Source organism: Patiria miniata, unplaced genomic scaffold, assembly GCF_015706575.1.
Source record: "Patiria miniata isolate m_02_andy unplaced genomic scaffold, ASM1570657v1 HiC_scaffold_13, whole genome shotgun sequence".
Taxonomy (NCBI): Eukaryota; Metazoa; Echinodermata; class Asteroidea; order Valvatida; family Asterinidae; genus Patiria; species Patiria miniata.
Window position 1 is genome coordinate 4,535,870 of NW_024037051.1, and position 20,499 is coordinate 4,556,368.

General features: G+C 41.8%; 1 protein-coding gene across 1 annotated transcript; it reads right to left on the bottom strand.

The window, feature by feature from the left end:
• Nucleotides 1-98: 98 nt before the first annotated feature.
• Nucleotides 99-20,432, bottom strand: LOC119721522. The gene is made up of 11 exons (XM_038191599.1): nucleotides 20,182-20,432; nucleotides 18,683-18,869; nucleotides 13,152-13,420; nucleotides 12,071-12,222; nucleotides 11,000-11,166; nucleotides 7,348-7,642; nucleotides 5,348-5,468; nucleotides 4,693-4,879; nucleotides 3,145-3,413; nucleotides 1,493-1,623; nucleotides 99-658 (listed from the first exon to the last, which is right to left on the bottom strand). Exons 1-11 carry the CDS (start codon nucleotides 20,231-20,233, stop codon nucleotides 491-493), a joined length of 1,998 nt encoding a protein of 665 aa, XP_038047527.1. The 5' UTR covers nucleotides 20,234-20,432; the 3' UTR covers nucleotides 99-490.
• Between the last annotated feature and the right edge of the window lie 67 nt (nucleotides 20,433-20,499).

Consider the following 20,499-nt stretch of genomic DNA (forward strand, 5'->3'; position numbering starts at 1 on the left):
GTTCATTAATGTTGGGTGGATCTAAATAACATTTTTGGGAATTACTTTTGTGAAAGTAAACAAAACTGTTAAAAAAAACACAATTTTAACAGAGAAACTGTATCCAGGAACGGGGCATTTTTTATTCAAATTCAAGCAATTCTGTTGGATCCTTAGCTTAACCAGAATTGCACTGTGACTGGTACACCTTGGGCCTGGCACGAGGTATGGATCGCTATTATTCTGGGAGAATGTTTTTATTTCACACATGTTATTGACTATTATGGATCTTTTACAGTTGACAGCTACATGCACTCAACCAGTGATAGGTCAAACTAAAGATAAAATTCAATTTATATCATAATAAGGGAAAGTATTGTTGTTGTTTTAGCTCCCCACCCAATAATGGTTTTAAGCAATCAAAACACTTTCATATATGACTGCCTGCTTGAGTCATGCTTGAATTTTGTGTTCTGTTGTTATTGGTTTAATATAATACGGATTCAACACGCTAATTGGTTGCCATTGTGTTCTGGATCCAACTCTGGAAGTAGAAGGGGTCAGCATAAACGGATGGGATGCCAGGCTGAGCGCAAGGTATAATTCCCCAGCTGACAATGCCCGCTAACTCCCACTTGCCGCTGCTGTTCTTGATTACAAATGGTCCCCCACTGTCACCCTGCAAGTTGATAACAAAACAAAGGACGTAATAAGACTACCAGTATCTCTGGTTTTTCCCATTATCCTGAAGCAGTTTTTTGGGGTCTGGAAATATTTATCTTAGTTTCGCCTTTTTGTGAATACACTATTCAACTTGGAGACAAATTAAAATAAGTATGGCTATAAAGGGAGTCCAAGGAAGTAGCTGGAACACCATGCCATTAATAAACATTATGTCTATAGTATGTGACACTGGGTATCTTGTTTTCATCATCTGTTAAATTGAAGAAAACTTGGAAAGTTACACGACCATTGCCAAACCAAAAAAATGTCACAAGTGAAATTTGTCACAGCTATAACGATTGCACACTTTTCCCTTGATGAAAGAAATCCTGGCTGTCACTTATTGCTTCTGTTAAAATGGTGAAAGACATGTCCCAAAGTAGAGGCTTACAGATTGTCAACCCCAACCTTAATTCTCCCTCAGGGATATTTTTTTGGCGAAGGGGGTCACTTGACACCAGTTTGGGAGACACTTGACCCCCATTGGACATTTAGAGGTGCTGTTAATCAAAAAACTATCATCCAAAAAATCCTGTTTAGAATCACCATAATGGCTGAACCTTTGACGGTTAATGTCACATATTGATCAAAAACTTGAAAGAAACGTGGAAAAAAATATCCCTCGTGTCATTTTTTAAGTCGCATTCTCATTTCACGCTTGTCTCACATGTAGGCCCTTATGCTAAATCAGATTAGGGTATTCAAACATGATGATGGGCGAAGGGGGAGGGGTGCAATTCGTAATTTTTCAAAAGGTTTGCTATATTGAGGGAGGGGATTGTATACTCACGCTGCATGCCCCCTTCTCCTCATTGGCAAATCCCCCACAAACCATTGTATTGTCTATAGACAACTTTTGGGCGCAGACATCATGGTTCATGATGGGTGTCATCACTTGCTGTAGCTTATCAGGGTAAGAGCCTAGAAAAGGATCAACAACCAGGAGTCATGTCAAATGTTACCATCCGTTTGCAAAATAGATGAAAAGAAAACAAACACAAAACCATGAACAAAACAGGCTTTGTATATACACCTTTTTTATGCTTTGACTATTTATATTCCCAAAGTTTTCTTTTATCCACTTCAAGAACAGTTCCAGGATAACAGACCTCTCCATTTCACAGGTATGTCATCAAGATACTTTTGTCATCAGAAAGTCCTAAAGAAAGTCACTGCATGACGTACGTTGTATAATTTACTCATTTTATGAATATAAAATTTGTTTCATGCTTCTTGATTGATGATGGGCTGGGGGATCCACTGTCAATGATGTTTGGGGAAAAATGATGACCAATTACTTCTATCCAATTACAAATAACATACTCACACATTTTGTCAGATTGGATCAGACATATTGTATACAAATAATGAATGTTTATGAGTGCAGTGGTGAGAATATGTTTTATTTAACATCCGAGTAGATTTTTGTCATTCGATTGGAGGATAAAACTTTTAAGAACAAAATAAAAACTCACAAAATTGTGTCATATCCATTACTTTTTTCAGCTTGTTCAAGGATAACAAAAGTTTACAAGTCAAATCATCGGACTCTAATTAAACTAAACATAAGCTCTTAATATAATGCCAAAAAAACCTACATCATGACAACTGCATTAAAGCCAGAGTCCATCATTTGCACCTATCCAAAAAGCTGGCGTAATTATTGTTGAAAACATATTGGTTGAAAGATAGTAAGGGAACTAAACGGCCTGTGTAATTACTCTTTCTGGCAAGCTGTCATTTTGAAGAAATCAACGAAAAAAGGCCTTTTCCAACAGTGCGTCTTAAGAAGCACTGTTGGAAATGTCTGTTTACTAGTTCGTTTATTTTATTCGGCGAAGCGCGCGCAAGCCTTGACACGACGTACACGCTCGCGTGGCTGCTATAATTCGTCGGATCGGTGTGCGAAATCGCATAGCTGCAGTAGGCAAGCGAGAACGTGTCTTGGACCCTGAATTCAGGCCCACTTCAAAACAGGATTCAGCAAGTTTTGATTTGAGTCGAGATCTTAGAATGTTGTTTTTCTCAAAATATACAGCTGAAGCTGCTCTGAAACTTAATCAGGTTAGTTGTTCAGCACCCTTTTTAGATTTTGAGCACTTTTGTTGCTTCGAAAACAAAATGCACAAATTACAAATGATGGACTATACCGGCAAGTTTTATACTTGATAACGCATGATATGATGTATATAGTGCAAAGATCGCATTGTGCTGGCCCCTGCGCGTCTTGTTAGCGTGCACGTGGCATGCACTGGATCAAAAGCAAAGAGGGATGGGACGAAAATGTGCACCAAAAATACACGGTTATGATGTAGGTCGTACAATGGTTCGATTAACAAATGCAGCGTGACTTACAATCCTCCAATCAAATAACGAGGATTTACTTGGGTGTTATATAAGCTTGTTAATGAACTGAAATGACAAGGGTATGCATGCTTTCACCTTGACCCCACTGCTGAGTGTCTCCCCATCCCGTCACGTATGCATTGCCTGATGTCCAGGTGCGCGATGGTAGGCACACTGTGTTGATAGTATTGCTGAGAGTTACAGGAGAAGACAGTTTCATCATGGCAATATCGTTGGAAATTCTCACGCTATCGTACTGTGCGTGTCTGACAACCTTAGAAACAGTTTTCTCCACCGTGCCGGACTCCAAATAGTAGTTATCATGGGCGCCGAGCCAGATCTTCCAATTGTACGTACCCTCTTTCCTGAATGGGACAGGGAGAATAACGTTGACTTAAGGTTAATGACAGATATATGGCATTTCAATTAAGGAGGGGAAAGGTGCATTTCTTAATAATACAGAAAGTTTGAGAGCTAACTCTGGTTCAACCATGGATCGTCTTTCCTTACTAACACCGTAACATGCATAGATTACCCTAGTCAAACCATTTATTTGATAGTTTGAAAAGTGGTTGCATAGCTAGCATCTCTTTTTTGTCATTTGATTTTTTTTTTTCATGACAATATGGTCCCTTCTGTTCTTCGAGAGAAAGTAAGGGAATAATACCACAGGTCTAGTTCCAACTAGTTAACCACATTTGTCGAACTATCATGTAATATGCTTTAATTTACTTGAAAGTAAATTTAAAAGGCAGTGGCAACCTTGACAATCACAAAGAGCACATCTGAATTTCTTCTTCTAGCCTTCTGCATCAATACAGTCATTTCCCAAGCAAATTTCTGAACCTGTATTAATACAACTGCGATCGATATAGCACGGATCCACATAAATATTATCTTAATGTAAATTTGTGACATCACTGCAACAATTCATGATTTCAAAGCCACTTCCCAATTCGCGACTGCGTGGGGTACTGACTTTTACATGCCATTAGCCCTTGTATCCCAAACCTGGAGGGGGGGGGGGGTTAGAAAGTGGGGGATATGATATCGTTTGTCACCCCAAAATTATAGCCTACATCTGATTTTATAACACCTTACCCACAGATTCTGTGTCTTGATTGGCCGAGAGCAAGTCACATGGTACTTTCTATTTTTGCTTTCTTTCAGTGCACAGCCAAAAGTACTATACCCATAGCAACCAAAGTACTATAGCCGTAGCAACCAAAGTACTATGTGTAAAATGCACTGTGTGCAAAATGCATAGGGGTACATTGCGCGTTGCGCGCTCTCTTTGGAACAAAACGCGCTACGCGCAATGCGCACACCAGCAAGCATTTACACACAATTACTGCGCCGTGGATATAGTACTTTGGTTGCTAATGGTATAGTACTTTGGTTGCTACGGGTATAGTACTTTTGGCCATGCACAGAAAGATAGCAAAAATAGAAAGTATCATGTGACTCGCTCTCGGCCTATCAAAACACAGAATTTGTGGGCGAGGTGTTATAAAATCTAAACTCGCATTAGTTCTGAGCAAGGTTTGTTCCCCCCCCCCCAACACTTCTGAAAAGTGATTGACGCCCTTATGACATACTTCATTACTTACATTAAGCACAATGTTACACAAGTTCTGCACTCACCCATCCACACAGTGCGCTGCGGTAACAATCCACTCATTGTTGATAAGTGATCCCCCGCACCAGTGAGAAAAACCACCAAAAGTCTTCCTGAGCTGAAGGCTGACTTGCCAGGGCCAGGAGTGGGGGACGGCCTCCGTTCCACCGACCACAGAGAGCTTGCTTGGAGTGATGGCAGGGTCGCCACAAGCTGCAGGGGAGACAAGATGATTGCACGGATGTACATGTATGTCAATGTGGATGTATACACTAATTGAGGAGAATTAGTGAGAATGTACTCCCCCTGAAGTGTTATATTTAGACTACCTACCTTTACTTGGGGTCAGAGCAGGGATGTAGTCGAGTCCATCACAAATCATCACAAGTCCAACCACAGAAAACAGTAGATGAACAATATAAGGAATTTGCCTTTGTCAAAGCTCATTTAAATAGCTTGTGATGTGAACTGGGACTGAAGGACTTGTGATGCATGGACTTGCAGGGACTTTTAAAGGACTCATCTACATCCATGGTCAGGAAGATGTCAAAATCAGCAAACTTAACTAATAAAGTAACAAGCAGCATATGACGACAGCAAGAAAACCATCAGCCTAAACAAAACAGGCCTCATGAAAAGCAAATCATGTTAAAACAAAAACCTGACAAACTATATACTCACCGTTACAGGCAACGGCAAACGCCACCACCAACACACAAACTTTGAGCAACATGATGAAAACGTGTGTGAACAACACTATAATCACTTGATGGATTGTGAAATTCTCTACATTAAGAACGCACTATATACCTAAAAGGGCACTCGTGCCATGAGAAATGAGACAGATGCAAACTTGGTAAGTTATCAACAATTTTTTTCCAACTTGCGTGGGTTTGGATGTTTTTTCTTTCTTGCTATCATCGGATACAAGCTGTTGACATGATTCTTCTTATCACAAGTAATTTCTGCAAGCAAACAAAAATATTGTGAAATATTATTAAACAATAGGCACACTAGGATATGTTTGGGGAGGTGTTTGGAGTTTAACTGTCTCAATATACCTTTTTTTCCCACTGGTTAATTAAAAAAGGGGGAAAGTTGGACTGTTACTTGTCTTTGGCGTAATGTACGAAAGCTTCTATCATTTTGGATTGTTGCTAACTAGTGCTCCAAAAATGTCAAAACAAAAACAAAATAATACACCAAATATGGGTCGGGGTGTGGCTCGTGTCCTATGAATGGAACTGATCGAGGACAACTCCTCATCTGCAGTAGTATTTCTCATCATTATGGCCTCTTTTTGACAAATACTCAATTTTCATGCCTTCAATTTTGTTAAGTAAAAGAAATTAGCAATACACAGACAGGGCAACTGTTATGCGATACGAATGAACTAGTTTCCCTATGTCGCTGATTGTATTCCAAAGTTTGGGGCCATACCTGAACAGTGTGTCCATATCCAACTAAATGGTGAGTGAATCTACAGCAGTATGCTGCCCTCATATAGTGGACACCACAAAAATGGGCAGAGTTGAGTTCACATTGCAAGCTGTAATCATATCAGAACATGTGGACTTGGCACACCCTTGCGTGTTTGTCTTATCTACTTGAAAAAAAAAAAAAAAAATGAGTTGAATTAGGTTATATTTGGTCCACCCAATATCTACAAGATATCGCAACATGAAGCACACAGCTGCAGAGATGCAGTATAGCATCTCTAAAAATTGAGGTATCACTGAGCAGAGACAAAAGTTTGATAACCCAAATAAAAACATCATACAAACAGGCAATCAACTAATACCTTGTAATTGGCTTTTTGCACGTTTTTATGTACAAAATGACTTAGCACGTAATAATGTTAGTATTGTGTGCATGTGGGGATAGGCCTGCGGTCTTTCAAAGCCTATTGAATTTATTTGAAAAATGTGCAAGATTCCACCGAGACAAGTTACAGAGCTGTACAATATCAGGACAAACAGAAGAAGTTATAAGAACGTCAATTGAAAGTCCTGGGTTTAAACACTTTGTGTTTGTGGGATAGTTTATTTGGTACGTGACCAAGTTTCATGGGTCAGCAGTAAGGTGCAGCTGTTGGGTTCCATGCAGCACTAAACAATAGCCTGGGTTAATTTTACCCAAGAAAGGGTTAAAAGTGCAACTACCCAAAATTGGGTTGTTCTATAATCAATTATTTGGGTTAAAATATCTGTTAAATTCAACCAAAAGTTATAGTCATACAAGACCAAATTCAATTTGGTCTTGTATAACCACGAGTTTTGGTTGAATATGTAATGATATTTGGACATCCTAAAGGATACCCGACGAGTAGGCAAAACCATCATTGTAAAATTACCAAAGAAGGAAGATACCAGCTGTTAGGAGAACAATCAGCCTTGGTAGCAAACCAAGGTAGCAAACTTCTTCAAGATGTATTAGAAGGCGCATGACGTGAAGTGAAATGAAGAAGAGGCAGGTTTTCGAGCCGTGCACAGCACAGTGAAACAGGTTTACATCAACTGGAGAACCAAGGTGGACAGGTGTATGCTGTGTTGATTGACTATAATTATAAAAAGGCATTGGACCGTGTGTGGCATTATGGTTTGTATCCCTGGCAAACTGGTCAGCATCAAGGATCGGTACAACAAGGCCAATGATGATGCGAGAGGTCGTCTTCAGCTGACGCCTTCTCGGGAACCTCTGATGGTCACCTTCCACGCATCCCGGTCTAGCATCAGCTTCCTCAGCTCAATGGAATCTTGTTGCGCTGCGTCCCTCTTCAGTTGGTCGACGTGCGAGAGTCTCTTCCTGCCCATGCTCCTAGCTCCATCAATGGGTTCCCATATTACTAGTGGGCTCGTAGCTAGCTCTGGGTGATGCACACAGTGGCCCGCCAGCCTCATCCTCCGTTCCCTGACCTTGGCAGACACTCTGGGCAAGGTGCCATAGAGCTGGGTGTTTGGCACGTGGTCTTCCCAACTGATGTCGAGTGCCATCCAAAGCATTCGTGTGTAGACGCCGTCCAGTGATCTGTCGAGCTTGGCTGTCAGCGTCCACGACTTGGCTCCATACAAAAGTACAAGGCCAAGAGCTGCATAATGGGTGCCTCTTGTCTCCTGATCTGTTCAGTGTCTGTCCGGGAAAATATCCTGTCGAAGCTTTGGCTGAATGCGACCAGCTTGGGATAAATGCATGTGCGTACAGACTGCGGGACCTGCGATTCGCAGATGACTTCGCTCTGTTAGCTGAGACAGAAGCCGACCTTCAGATTCGATCTGCTCGACAGGGTCCATGAACACAAGAAAGCCTTCCAGATGCGCTGTTAAAATAAAACTCTGAACATCTCTTGGCAAGACAAGGTGCGAAATGAAAAGGCGTGGAGGAGAATTTCGGCTGATGGTAATTCACTAGAGGCACCTTACACCTCTACAAATCCTAACTTGCCTTGTTTGGCCACATAGTGAGAATGGAAAACAGCAGAGTTTAATACAAAACGCATCCTGTTAGAAACAGTCACTGTGGAAAAATAGACGGGGTAGGCCAAGGAAGAGATGGGAAAATGACATCATGGTTAACAGCACCTTCTACCTGGAACAACGTAGAGCGCAAGATAGACAGGAGCGGAGAGTGAAAATTTGGGGAGCCAACGTCCTTCGTGACATGGTGCAAGATTGATTAATTGATTGAGATTGTATTGACGCTGTCGGGGAAGACTTATTGACTGGTCGGGCACAATCCGACCACTGTTTAGAATTGTTCTGTTAAATGTTGTTTCTTTCTTTCTTTCTTAGTTTCCGGACAATACTTCTCCAAGGTTTTCTCCTAAACGGGTTGGTATGAACTTGCAACTTGCAACATCATATTGACACTCATCCCGAGTGGTGCATATTACTCTGACGTCATGATGACATCATCGATCGGGAGACAAATTACAAGTGATAAAAGATTTCTAGATTTAATCTTTGAAAATCAATATAAAATTATCCGTGAGAGACCTGAACTTGATTTTTGCAGGATAACCCAGGATCTTCATTTTATTGTGTGTCACCTAATCCGCACGTGACCCTTACTTCTGGTCCAAACCGGAAGTGCCTTATAATTAGAAAGTGGAAAAAGATGTAGTCTCTGGCTACCGTTGCACTTTAGAAAAAAATTACCGGTGACGTCATTAAATGCTAAAGCGCCCTCTAGCAGTAGGCTGACAAATGTTTCAACAATTTTCAGTTGATTATTGTGGCAAAGTTTATGACATATGAAATAGATGCCAGCCCGACCACTCTGCGTTTGTAACTCAACAAACAAGAACCTCAAGTTTTATTCTGTAACATTTACATGCACATATCAGTTTGACTCAGTGAACATTTATTTGCAACTAATATGTCAAAATCTTACCCCTTTTTCATGTGCTGATTTTGTGTATGTGCTGATTGTGTAGAGCTTGAAAAACTATGTAAATAAAGAACATAAACGAGTATTAACTTATATCAGATAAAACACGAGTGGTGCATTCGTTGGCAGCATGTCTTTCCCTCGTACATGCATCCTTTTGTCAGTTTGATTTCATTGAATAATGATCATGTATCTTTTAGACTTGAAATTGTGATTTTTATAGGGCTCCTTTTAAACTGAAAGCTCCATTGCTTACTCCCTCATCCCCATGGAACAAAAATGCAATTGAAGGACACCGTGCATAGTGCCTTAAAATTCAAAAGATTTTCAAGCAAAAGTACTCTGAAAAAAAAAACTCTGTTAAGTCAATAAGTAAACGTAACACGATGACAATGAAGAGGAATTTCTAAATGGAAGCAGGCACACGCTGCTACATTCAACCAGCCAACCAATCCCACAAGCTTGGTGGTCGAGTGGTATGATGTCTGTACTGGACAGTGGATAGCAGGTCGTGGGTTCAAGTCCCACCCGGGTTATTTTGTTCTCACTTTCACTCAAGGGATTAACACACTGAGTATACAGTGTACATGTCCGTGAAGGGTAAAACCTAATATTGACAAGGGAGTTCTAAGACAAAGGAGTAACATTTTGTCACTTTTGTTTTATGTTGGGTAATGCTACATACATTTGGCACAAAGTATGATTAACAGTTGTTTAAAACCAATTTTGTTCTTCAGTATTGGTATATGTAATTCAGGTTCACTGACAAGAACCAGCTGTGTTTCCTTTTTCGGGGGGGGGGGGGTATTAATGTTGGGTGGATGTTTTGTGAATTACTTTTTGAAAGTCAATATGCTGGTGTGAAAACAAAAGGACAATATTTCAAGATATAAGTTGTATACATGAACGGGGCATCTTTATTGAAACTTAAGCAATTCAGTTGGATCCTTAGCTTGACCAGACCGACCCGTACACCTTGGGTCTGGCGCAAGATACGGATCGCAATTATTCTGGAAAAGCACACACCTCCATGATGGCTGCAGTGTAAACAATCTATAGGAAATAGTTCCCTTTCACAATTGCTCCACTTAACCGCCATTTCCTTCAGATTTAAGTGAATTTTTGAGTGTTGTGAATATAATCAGTGAATTTATTCGATTTAACATTTCAAATATCTTTCCATGAAGCTTTCCCCATCGATTGTGGTCTAACCCCTAAAATAAATCTCCAGTTCTTGTAGTCAAAGACTAGTGAGTATCACCCATTGTCCAATGGAGCCCTCTGTGTCAGGTCCTATGTGTTATTAATGTCTGATATACCTAAGCATGGAAATGTATGCAACCCTGTACTATATATGCCAGCCAATCAGAGTTGGCGGTGACGTCGTTTCATTCCAAAATTTGACTAGGCTGTTGATAGGTCAATTTGGAGTAGAGATCTAATAAAAACTAGACATGACATTGGCTTTCAAAACTGTTAGCAAAAGGTTGCGCATATAGGACACGCGAATGCTCATCGCGGGCATGAGGCGCAAGCAGCGTTCGCATTACAAGCATTATGTGATGATCATTCGCTGATTGGTCAGAATCTCTAGGTCAAGACCCATTCCAGTTCCATCATTAATCGTCAAATTTGCTCACATACCATAGACCCTTGTTGTGCAAAGGGATACTCCATGGGGATATTCCATAGACTAGTCAATGACCACTTGGTGAAACTTTTTGCCAAAAGTCTGCCATTTTCAAATGTGGAAATAGGACAAAGGTCAAACATAAGATGAAATTCAGGTTATATCACATCCTCTATAAGGGTAAATATTGTCTTTTAATAATTGTTTAAGCAATCAAAACACTTTCATATGTGACTGCCTGCTTGAGTCATGCTTGGATATTGGGCATTTGTGTTCTGCTGTTATTGTTGTTTTAATATTAAACAGATTCAACACGCTAATTGGTTGCCATTGTGTTCTGGATCCAACTCTGGAAGTAGAAGGGGTCAGCGTAAATGGATGGGACGCCAACCTGAGCACAAGGGTCGTCTCCCCAGCTGACAATGCCCGCTAACTCCCACTTGCCGCTGCTGTTCTTGATTACAAATGGTCCCCCACTGTCACCCTGCAAGTTGATAACAAAAAAAGTAACAAGTGAAAGTTTTCACAACTTCTAATGGTTGCACACTTTTTCCCTTTATATGGAAATCCTGGCTGTCATATTTCTGCCGTCAACATGGTGAAAGGCTTGTCTCACTCGGGGACATTTTTCGCGAAGGGGGAGAATTGAAACCAGTGGGGGGAAGGGGGACACTTGGCAACGTGGACATTTGGTGGTGCTGTTAATCCAAAAACTATATTATCAAAAAATCCTTTTGAGAATCATTTTGATGGACTGAACCTTTGACACTTAATTTCTTTAATTAACTTAAAATACTATTCAGGAACCGGAATTTAAACACATTTTCCAATTCGTTGTTTCGTCATTGGCTTTGGGCGATTTCTTATAAAGCCCCTTGGATTCGAATGCCGGCTAAATTTATGCCCACCTTTTATACATTTTGAATAATGTTAAAATATTCGTGACTCGAATTGACTCGAGCTAAATATTTGACTCGACTCGACTTGACCTACTTGACATAATGACTCGACTCAACTCAAGTCACTTCTTTAAAATGACTCAGCTCGACTCGAGTCACTTCTTTAAAATGACTCGACTCGACTCGAGTTACAAAAATCAGCGACTTGTTACAACTCTGCATATTGATCAAACATTCAAGTGAAAAATATCCTGAGTCATTTTTTCAGTTGAATTTCTATTTCAAGCTTGTCACAAATGTATGCTCAATCAGATTGGGATATTCTCTCTTTCTCTAGTATGTAACATCGAATCAAATGTCAAGGTCAATATCTGAAAGCGACCGAGTCGCGATCGGGTCACAGCTGTGGTATTCAAACATGATCGAAGGGGCGGGGGTGTAAAAATGTTTGCTGTGCAGAGAGAGGGGCTCTTTGATTTGTGTACTCACAAAGCATGCTCCCTTTTGCCCATTGTCAAATCCACCACAGATCATTGTATTGTCTACAGGGATTCCGGGCACTGCAGCTGCCATCCTTTGGACGCAGAGGTCATGGTTCATGATGGGTGTCATCACTTGCTGTAGCTTATCAGGGTAAGAGCCTAGAAAACGATCAACAACCAGAGGTCATGTCAAATGTTATCATCTGTTTGCAAAATAGATGAAAAGAAGAAATCAAACAAAACCCTTACAAACGGTTTGAAACCCTTGTAAGTGTGTATTTGCCTGCAATTGGGGACCCCTATTGTCCCTCCTTTGTTTGTACTGTTGTCCTATTGTCCTTCTATTGTTCAACTTCCCCTATTGAATGCAGAAACAAACTCACAAACCCACAATAGGCAGGGTGTAACATTGAATGATAAGAAAAACATAGAAAAGGGTGCCCCTGTCCAAATTTAAAAAGTGCCCACCCCCCACTTTGAAAATGCCACTGCACACGTCATTTCATGTACATTCATTTTCAAGAACACAAAAATGCAATTGCACCTTAGGCCAAAAAAAAATATATATTCGGTCTCTGGTCAGACCAAAGTTCCGAAATTGACGCGGCTTTTTTTTTTGGGGGGGGGGGCCTTTTTTTTCTTTTTCTTCAAGCTTGGATTGTACAGATAAGGTGGAGTACTATTTTGCTTTTTTGGTGTCCTCATGTACATTGTTGTCCTCCATAATTTGCCTTGGTGCTCTCGATCATTTGCCTTGGTGCAATTTCCCATTCCTTGGTGCTCTTTGGTAAAAAAAAATTGAGGTGCGGCAAAAGAGGGCGCTGTTGGAGCTACCGCAGAACATTTTAGAAAAAAGAAGATTGACGTGCATGATTAAAATCGACGCGCGCGCTGACCAGAGACCGACTTATTATTTTTTTTGGCCTTATCGAAAGTTTTAGTATGTTGGGATGGGGGAACCACTATCAATAATGTTTGAAAAAAAAGAAGACATTTTATGAATCGGAGTTGAACAGACATTGAACTTGTTAATGAACTGAAATGACAAGTTGTTCAGTTTAAGCTGCCATGCATATGTGTGCTCTCACCTGGCCAAGGGCTCTGAGTGTCTCCCCATCCTGTCACGTATGCATTGCCTGATGTGTAGGTGCGCGATGGTAGGCACACTGTGTTGATAGTATTGCCGAGAGTTACAGGAGAAGACAGTTTCATCATGGCAATGTCATTGGTAATGATCGCGCCATTATACTGTGCATGTCTGACAACCTTAGAAACAGTTTTCTCCACCGTGCCGGACTCCAAATAGTAGTTATCGTGGGCGCCGAGCCAGATCTTCCAATTGTAGGTAGCCTCTCTCCTGAATGGGACAGGGAGAATAACGTGGACTTATGGTTAATGAAAGATAAATGCATTTGAATTTTTCGGGTACTTTTTGTGGAGGGGAAATCAGCATTTCTTAAATGAATGACATACCGTTACGGCAAGTTTAAGAGTTAAATGTGGTTCAACCACTGGGTATTAATCTCTCCTACTTATTAGATGACCCCCTGGTCAAACCATTTTTGACAGTTTGAAAAATGGTTGCATTGCTAGCATCTCTTACTTGCCATTTGGATTTTTTTCATGAAAATAGTTCCTTCTGTTCATCAAGTCAAAATAAGGGAATCCTACCACAGGTCTATGTTATACAAATAACGAATGTTTGTGAGTGCGATGGTAAGAATAATTTCATGAGGTGACAGATTGAATGTTCTATTCCACGAGGCGAAGCCGAGTGGAATAGAACATTCAATCTGTCACCGAATGAAATTATTCTTTCCATCGCACGAACGTAATACATTCGTTATTTGTTTTATACAACACCTGAATAAATTCTCGTCATTTGATTGGTAAATTATAAACTACAATTTATTTCGATTTTAAAGATGTTGAACTACCCCTTCACGAAAATGTTTGAACCCAACGCTGTAGCGCTGGCTCTTTGGAACAATACGCGCTACGCTGAACGCGCACACCAGCATGCATTTTGCACGCAAATACCGCGTCATGGAACAAGCGCAAAGTGAAACGGTATAACGCATGGGTATAACACATGGTCGCACCGTGCTTTATACCGAATAATAATATGTCACGTGATCTACAATTCACCAATCAGATGACGGGGATTTATGCAGGTGTTGTATAAATATAAATATTGAATGCTTCGAGTTGTGTAGTAAAACTAGCCTCCCGAATGGTCCATGGATCATCGAGGGAGGCTAGTTTTACTTCACCACGAGATAAAGCATTCAATATTTGTGTTATAACACTTCACCCACAGATTCTGCTTGATTTTAATATTTTACATTATTTAAATCTGAACACAGTTGAAATAAACTTCAATTTCAATACAAAATTGGTGGCAAATGTATTTCTCTCTTAAAAACTAACCCTTCACGAAATGTTTGAACCCAAGTCTGCGGCGCACTCTCTTTGGAATAATACACGCTACGCACAACGCGCAACGTGCACACCAGCATGCATTTGCACACAAATACCGCGCCGTGGAAATAGTACTTTGGTTGCTAATGGTATAGTACTTTGGTTGCTATGCGCATAGTTCTTTTGGCCGTGCACAGAAAGATAGCAAAATTAAAAAGTAACATGTGACTCGCTCTCGGCCAATCAAGACCCAGAATCTGTGGGTGAGGTGTTTTAATTCCAAATAGTTGACCACAGTTGTCAAACTATCATTTATTCCGGAGTTTTTTCTCTGACTTTTGCAGAATTTCATAACTGTCAATGGCTTTAACCTGGTAAAAGGATGGGAACAATGAACCAGTATTGACAAAAGCAGTCATTCTTAACAACAAGTGGCACCTGACAATAAAGTGCAGCAACTTTAGACAGCCACTGCGTACACCACCAACACCATGCAGCAACGCCATGAAGAGTCCTAGTGCCCCTCCCCTTGCTTTTCATATTAAAAATGGGGGCAGAAAATGTTCGGACGCACTTTTTCGGGGAACAAAAAAAAACAAAAAAATGTGGCCTCCCATGTGTTCCTCTCTATACCACTTCATAAAAATATATGAGGGAATAAATCCACCCCACCCCCTGCAGTCGTGTGGGACAAGTCTACTTCGTTCATCTTACCCAAATAGCAAACATTTGCATAGAATAGCACTGACATCTGGAGTAGGGTGAGAGGCGCATATGGGTGAATTGTATTCTCTCATAGACTTGTGAACGCCTTTCGACTCACCAGGGAGGTACGCCTAATGTTCTAGGAGGTTTCCTCTCTTGTCATGCTCCCTTTTGATGAGGCCATGGCCGCTGACAGAAATGTCCGGCCTGGTGCATCCTCAGTTTGGAGCACTTCTTTGAAGCAGCAGATGTGAACGTGGAAGAGGATTTCCAACATGCTGCCTTTGTGATATCTTCAAGGGGAACTCCCCTGAAGAAAGCCCATGATGTTGACAGTGCTCGCACTTCATGAGCATGGGGCTTCTTTTTAGATGAACCCTTATCTGTTGGAAGGCCAATGCGGGTTTGTCAATTTAATCACTGACGCCGCACTGTGAGGATGTGTTGTTGTTATAAACGGTCGTAAGATCGTCTCATGTAGTGCCTTGGTCTGGCTGATGTACCATTTAGGAGCACGCACCCCGCACCAGACTTTGTCAGCAGCAATAATTGATATTGAACCTATTTCTGGTATAAAAATATCCGGTATAAAACAGCTGGATTGGTTTTTAGTCAGGAAGAGTCGGACGAGGGAATGAGTCGGACGCCAGCTGAATCCCAACGGATGTGTCCAGGTTCAACTGAAAGGGAGTGGAGTTCACTCCTTCTGCGAGGTAGCTACAGCCAGGAGAAATACTAGTTTAAGAGTCATATGGTACAATGAACCCAGGCTATGGGGTCTCAAAGGGGGCTTCATTAATGACTGAAGGACTTGGTTCAGGTCCCAGGAAGGTATCAGATTTCTTATTGGGGGACGCTCAACAAACATTCCTTTGAGGAGATAGGTCACTGCTTTGTTGTTTGAGATCACAGAACCATCTTCTGTTGCTACAGTCAAGTTATTCAGACTCCGATTATAAAGGTTAAGTAAAAAGTCACCAAACAATGTCAGAGAAGCTGAGGTTGGTTCAACCGATTGCCGTCCACATCAGTTGTAATAATGCCAAAGTCTTGAGTCGTAAATTGTTCTTGTAGAGGCTCGGTGGCTGTGTGCTGGAACAGTAGCAGCATCTTGAGAAAGGCCTGCTGCTCAGAACGACTGTTGCACAGAGGCCAACAAGTTAGATGGAGGTCCCCAGGGGCTGGATGAAGATAAAGGGACTGTAGTTGGAATATTAAGTCTGCTCTCTGAGGTAGTATTTACAGAGTGCAAACTAGCAGTCTGATCAGCCTCAGAAACAAGGGCTGGCATGGCCAAAATGGGGCAATTAACAACATTCTGCTCGTCTTCTTTTCTAACTTGTTTAGGACCTTTGGGAGCAGGGATATTGGTGGATAAATGCACACAAACATCCCATCCCATTTTATTGCTAGTGCGTCCACTGCCCATGCTTTGGGGTCTGGGCGCCGTGAGCAGAATACTGGGAGCTGAGCATTGATGGCTGTTGCAAAGAGGTCGATGTGAGGTCTGACGATGTTGGTGAAAAGCAGACGGCCGATCTCTCTGTTGAGTGTCCATTGTGTTGGAATTATCAAACCCCTGGATAGGGCATCCCGGATCCTGTTCTGATCTCTTGGAATGTGGGATGCACCAATGGAAGATTTCCTAAGTTAGGTAACACAGTTGGGGCGATTGGGTGCCACCCTGAACGATTGATATACGACACCAAGGTAGTGTTATCCGTTTGGATTAGTACTGTGTGTCCCTTTATAATCAGCTGGAAATGTTGTAGGGCATAGACTACTGCTTGTAGTTCCAGAATGTTTATGTGTCAGTCCTTGAAATCTGGTCCCCAGGTTCCGCCTATCTGGCATGGGGAGAGGGTTACTCCCCATCAGAGATTTGATGCATCAGTTGTGATGGTTATGGAAGCCTGAGGATAGGGGAAGGTGAGACCTGTCTGTAAGTTCTCATCGACTGACCACCAATGGAGATGAGGAAGAAGATCTACGGTGATCGGAACTTGAAGATGGATTAGATCCCTTTTCGGTCTGTAATGGGCCAGTAGGTGGAGCTGGAGGGGGCGCATGCGGAGCCTGCAATAAGGTACAAGATCGATCTTGCTTGCCATCAATCCTAACAGCACGAGGCCATGCTCTTGTTGGGGCCACATTCTTTGAAAGAAACGTGAGACCACAACATCAAAGATTTTAGGATGCAGTCTTCGGATGGAGTCGCTGTGCCTTAGCACAAGTCTATGTCTGTACCTTAAAAGACTGGATGCTGTGTTGGAGTTGGGTGTGACTTTGTTTCGTCGATGATAAAGCCCTATTACTATCCAATCGTCCAGATACGTGAAGATTAGGATGTTTCGTTTTCGTAAGCTTGCTGCTTACTACTTGTGACATCCTTGTAAAAACTTGTGGGGCTGTGGATAGACCAAATGGGAAGGCGGCGAACTTGTATGTGTCCCTCCTGTATCTGAATCATAGGTAATTGCAATGATGCCTGTAGATTGGGACGTGTAGGTATGCATCCTTGAGGTCTAGTGATGTTGCCCAAGAATGACCATGCCCCAGGAAGAAGTTTGTCTCTTCTCACGTCGGGCAGGACTACACGTGGTGTTCGTACAGCCCCTGGAAGGATTGACTCTGTTCCTATCCGCTATTGACCAACCCTGCTGTGGCAGGAATGGCCGTGCCCCAAAAAGAAGTCTGCATGTCTCTTCTCGCGTCGGGCAGGACTACACGTCATGGTCGTAAGGCCCCCGGAAAGATTGACTCTGTTCCTATCTGCCATTGATCAAGCCTGCCATGGCGGGAATGACCATGCCCCGAGAAGAAGTCTGTCGCTTCTCGCTATGGGTGGCACGTACTACTCGTGCTAGTCCTGAGGCTAAGTCCTTGGGTTATCCGGCTACTCTTCACCCGTTAAGGACTGGACTAAATCACGATATGCCAAGCACAACAACTAGTCTAAATAGAGCGTCTAACTTGCCTGCGTCGCTAAGAGAAAAAAGGCAGATTCAATATGGTGGTGGCGCCGCATGGCATCATAGGTGGGTGCCAAGAGGCGCATTACTGTGCGATTAAGCGCTTAGCGTATTGGCCTGCCGGCACAAGGGAAATATGCAAATGTAGTTGCTATTTGGGTAAGATGAATGAAGTAGACTGTAATACAATGTAAATATGGGTGAGTGTGGCCTAACTTTTAGGGACTGTGACTCATGATCAGAGGGTCAGGGGTTCCACACCTGCATCTGCTGGTCATATGTTGGGAAGCTACTTTACCTCCACTTGCCTCTCTCCACCCATGAGTATAAATGGGTACCGGCATTAGCTGAGTAGTAACCTGCTATGGACTGGCATCTCATCCAGGCAGAATAGAAATAGTCTTAGTTGTCAAATGCCAACGAAACTGGAGATAAACGCTGGTCTAATGGGTAATATTGGCTCGTAACAGACTTTACTTTATACTTCTTTGTAGCACAATGCACACAAGTTCTGCACTCACCCATCCACACAGTGCGCTGCGGTAACAATCCACTCATTGTTGATGAGTGATCCCCCGCAGTGGTGGGCATAACCACCGAAAATCTTCCTAAGCTGAAGGCTGACTTGCCAGGGCCAGGAGTGGGGGACGGCCTCCGTTCCACCGACCACAGAGAGCTTGCTTGGAGTGATGGCAGGGTCGCCACAAGCTGCAGGGGAGACAAGATGATTGCACGGATGTATGTCAGTATAATCCATGGGCCAGGACCCCAAAATTCACCAATTGGTACCACCCGAGGTAGCAAAATCTAGTTCCTATTTTTTTTATTGCTATACATCTCTAGTTTATATTTTGATATGATAGCCTATTCAATGGGGTAGCTTATTATTGGTTATCACCCCTTGAATGTCCACACCACTTCTAATGTTATAACCCTATGGGTATCAGGGAGTGGGGCCGCAACCCCCACAAAATGAAACTTATTGCAATTACTCCTGAACGCTTTGGCTGATCAGTATGAAATTCGGTGATCTTTCCTACCTTCTACCAGAGATCAATATGGTACAAAAACAATTACGTAGGATGCCCATTGTTACCATGGCATCCAGTTCACTTATTATAAAACTCTGTTATTTGATGTTATAAAAAATTGAGGTTAAAACCATACTGTCATCAGGATAATTAAGAAAAAAACTTTATTTTCCCTAGGTGAGTTCCAATGAACTCACAACCACATACACACATGTAGCAGCTGATGAATGCTCAAAAATGAATTCCTGTTATTTTCTAAGGTACATGTATAACCCCACCCAACCTACAAACTGGGGTATATTGGCAGTGATAATGGAGACATATCTAACAAAGTAACAAGCAGCATATTAGGACAGGGAGAAAATTGTCAGCCTTAAAGATATAGTCCATCATTTGTAACTTGTGCATTTTGTTCGTTTGAAGCAACAAAAGTGTTCAAAATCTAATGAAGGATACTGAACAACTAACCTGATGAAGTTTCAGCTCAGCTTCAGCTGTATATTCCAAGAAAATAACAGCATTCTAGGATCTCAATTTCAAATCAAAAGTTGCTGAATCATGTTTTGAATTGGGCCTGAATTTAGCGTTCGAGACGCGTTCTCACTGAGCCGATTGCAGCTATGCGCGATGTCGTGCACTGATCCGACGAATTATAGCAACCGCGAGCGTGTGTGCGTCGTGCCAATGCTTGCGCGCGCTTTGCCGAATAACAAAACGAACTACTAATTTAAATTTTCCTATGTGCGTCTTAATACGCACCGTTGGAAAGGCCTTCTTTTCGTAGATTACTTCAAAAAGACAGCTTGCCAGAAAGAATAATTTCACAGGGACTTTAGTCCCCTTACTATCTTTCAACCAAGTATGTTTTTCAACAATAATTATGCCAGTTACTTTTCGGATGGCTGCAACTGATGGACTATAGCTTTAATAAAACAGGCCTCATGAAAAGCAAATCATGTTAAAACAAAAACCTGACAAACTATACTCACCATTACAGGCAACGGCAAACGCCACCACCAACACACAAACTTTGAGCAACATGATGAAAACGTGTGTACACAACACTATAATCACTTGATGGATTGTGAAATTCTCTACATTAAGAACGCACTATATACCTAACAAGGGCACGCGTGCCATGAGAAATGAGACAGATGCAAATTTAGTAAGTTATCGACAATTTTTTTCCAACTTGCGTGGGTTTGGATGTTTTCCTTCTCTTGCTATCAGCAGATACAAGCTGTTGACACGATTCATCTTATCGCAAGTAATTTCTGGAAGCAAACAAAAATATTGTGGACTACATG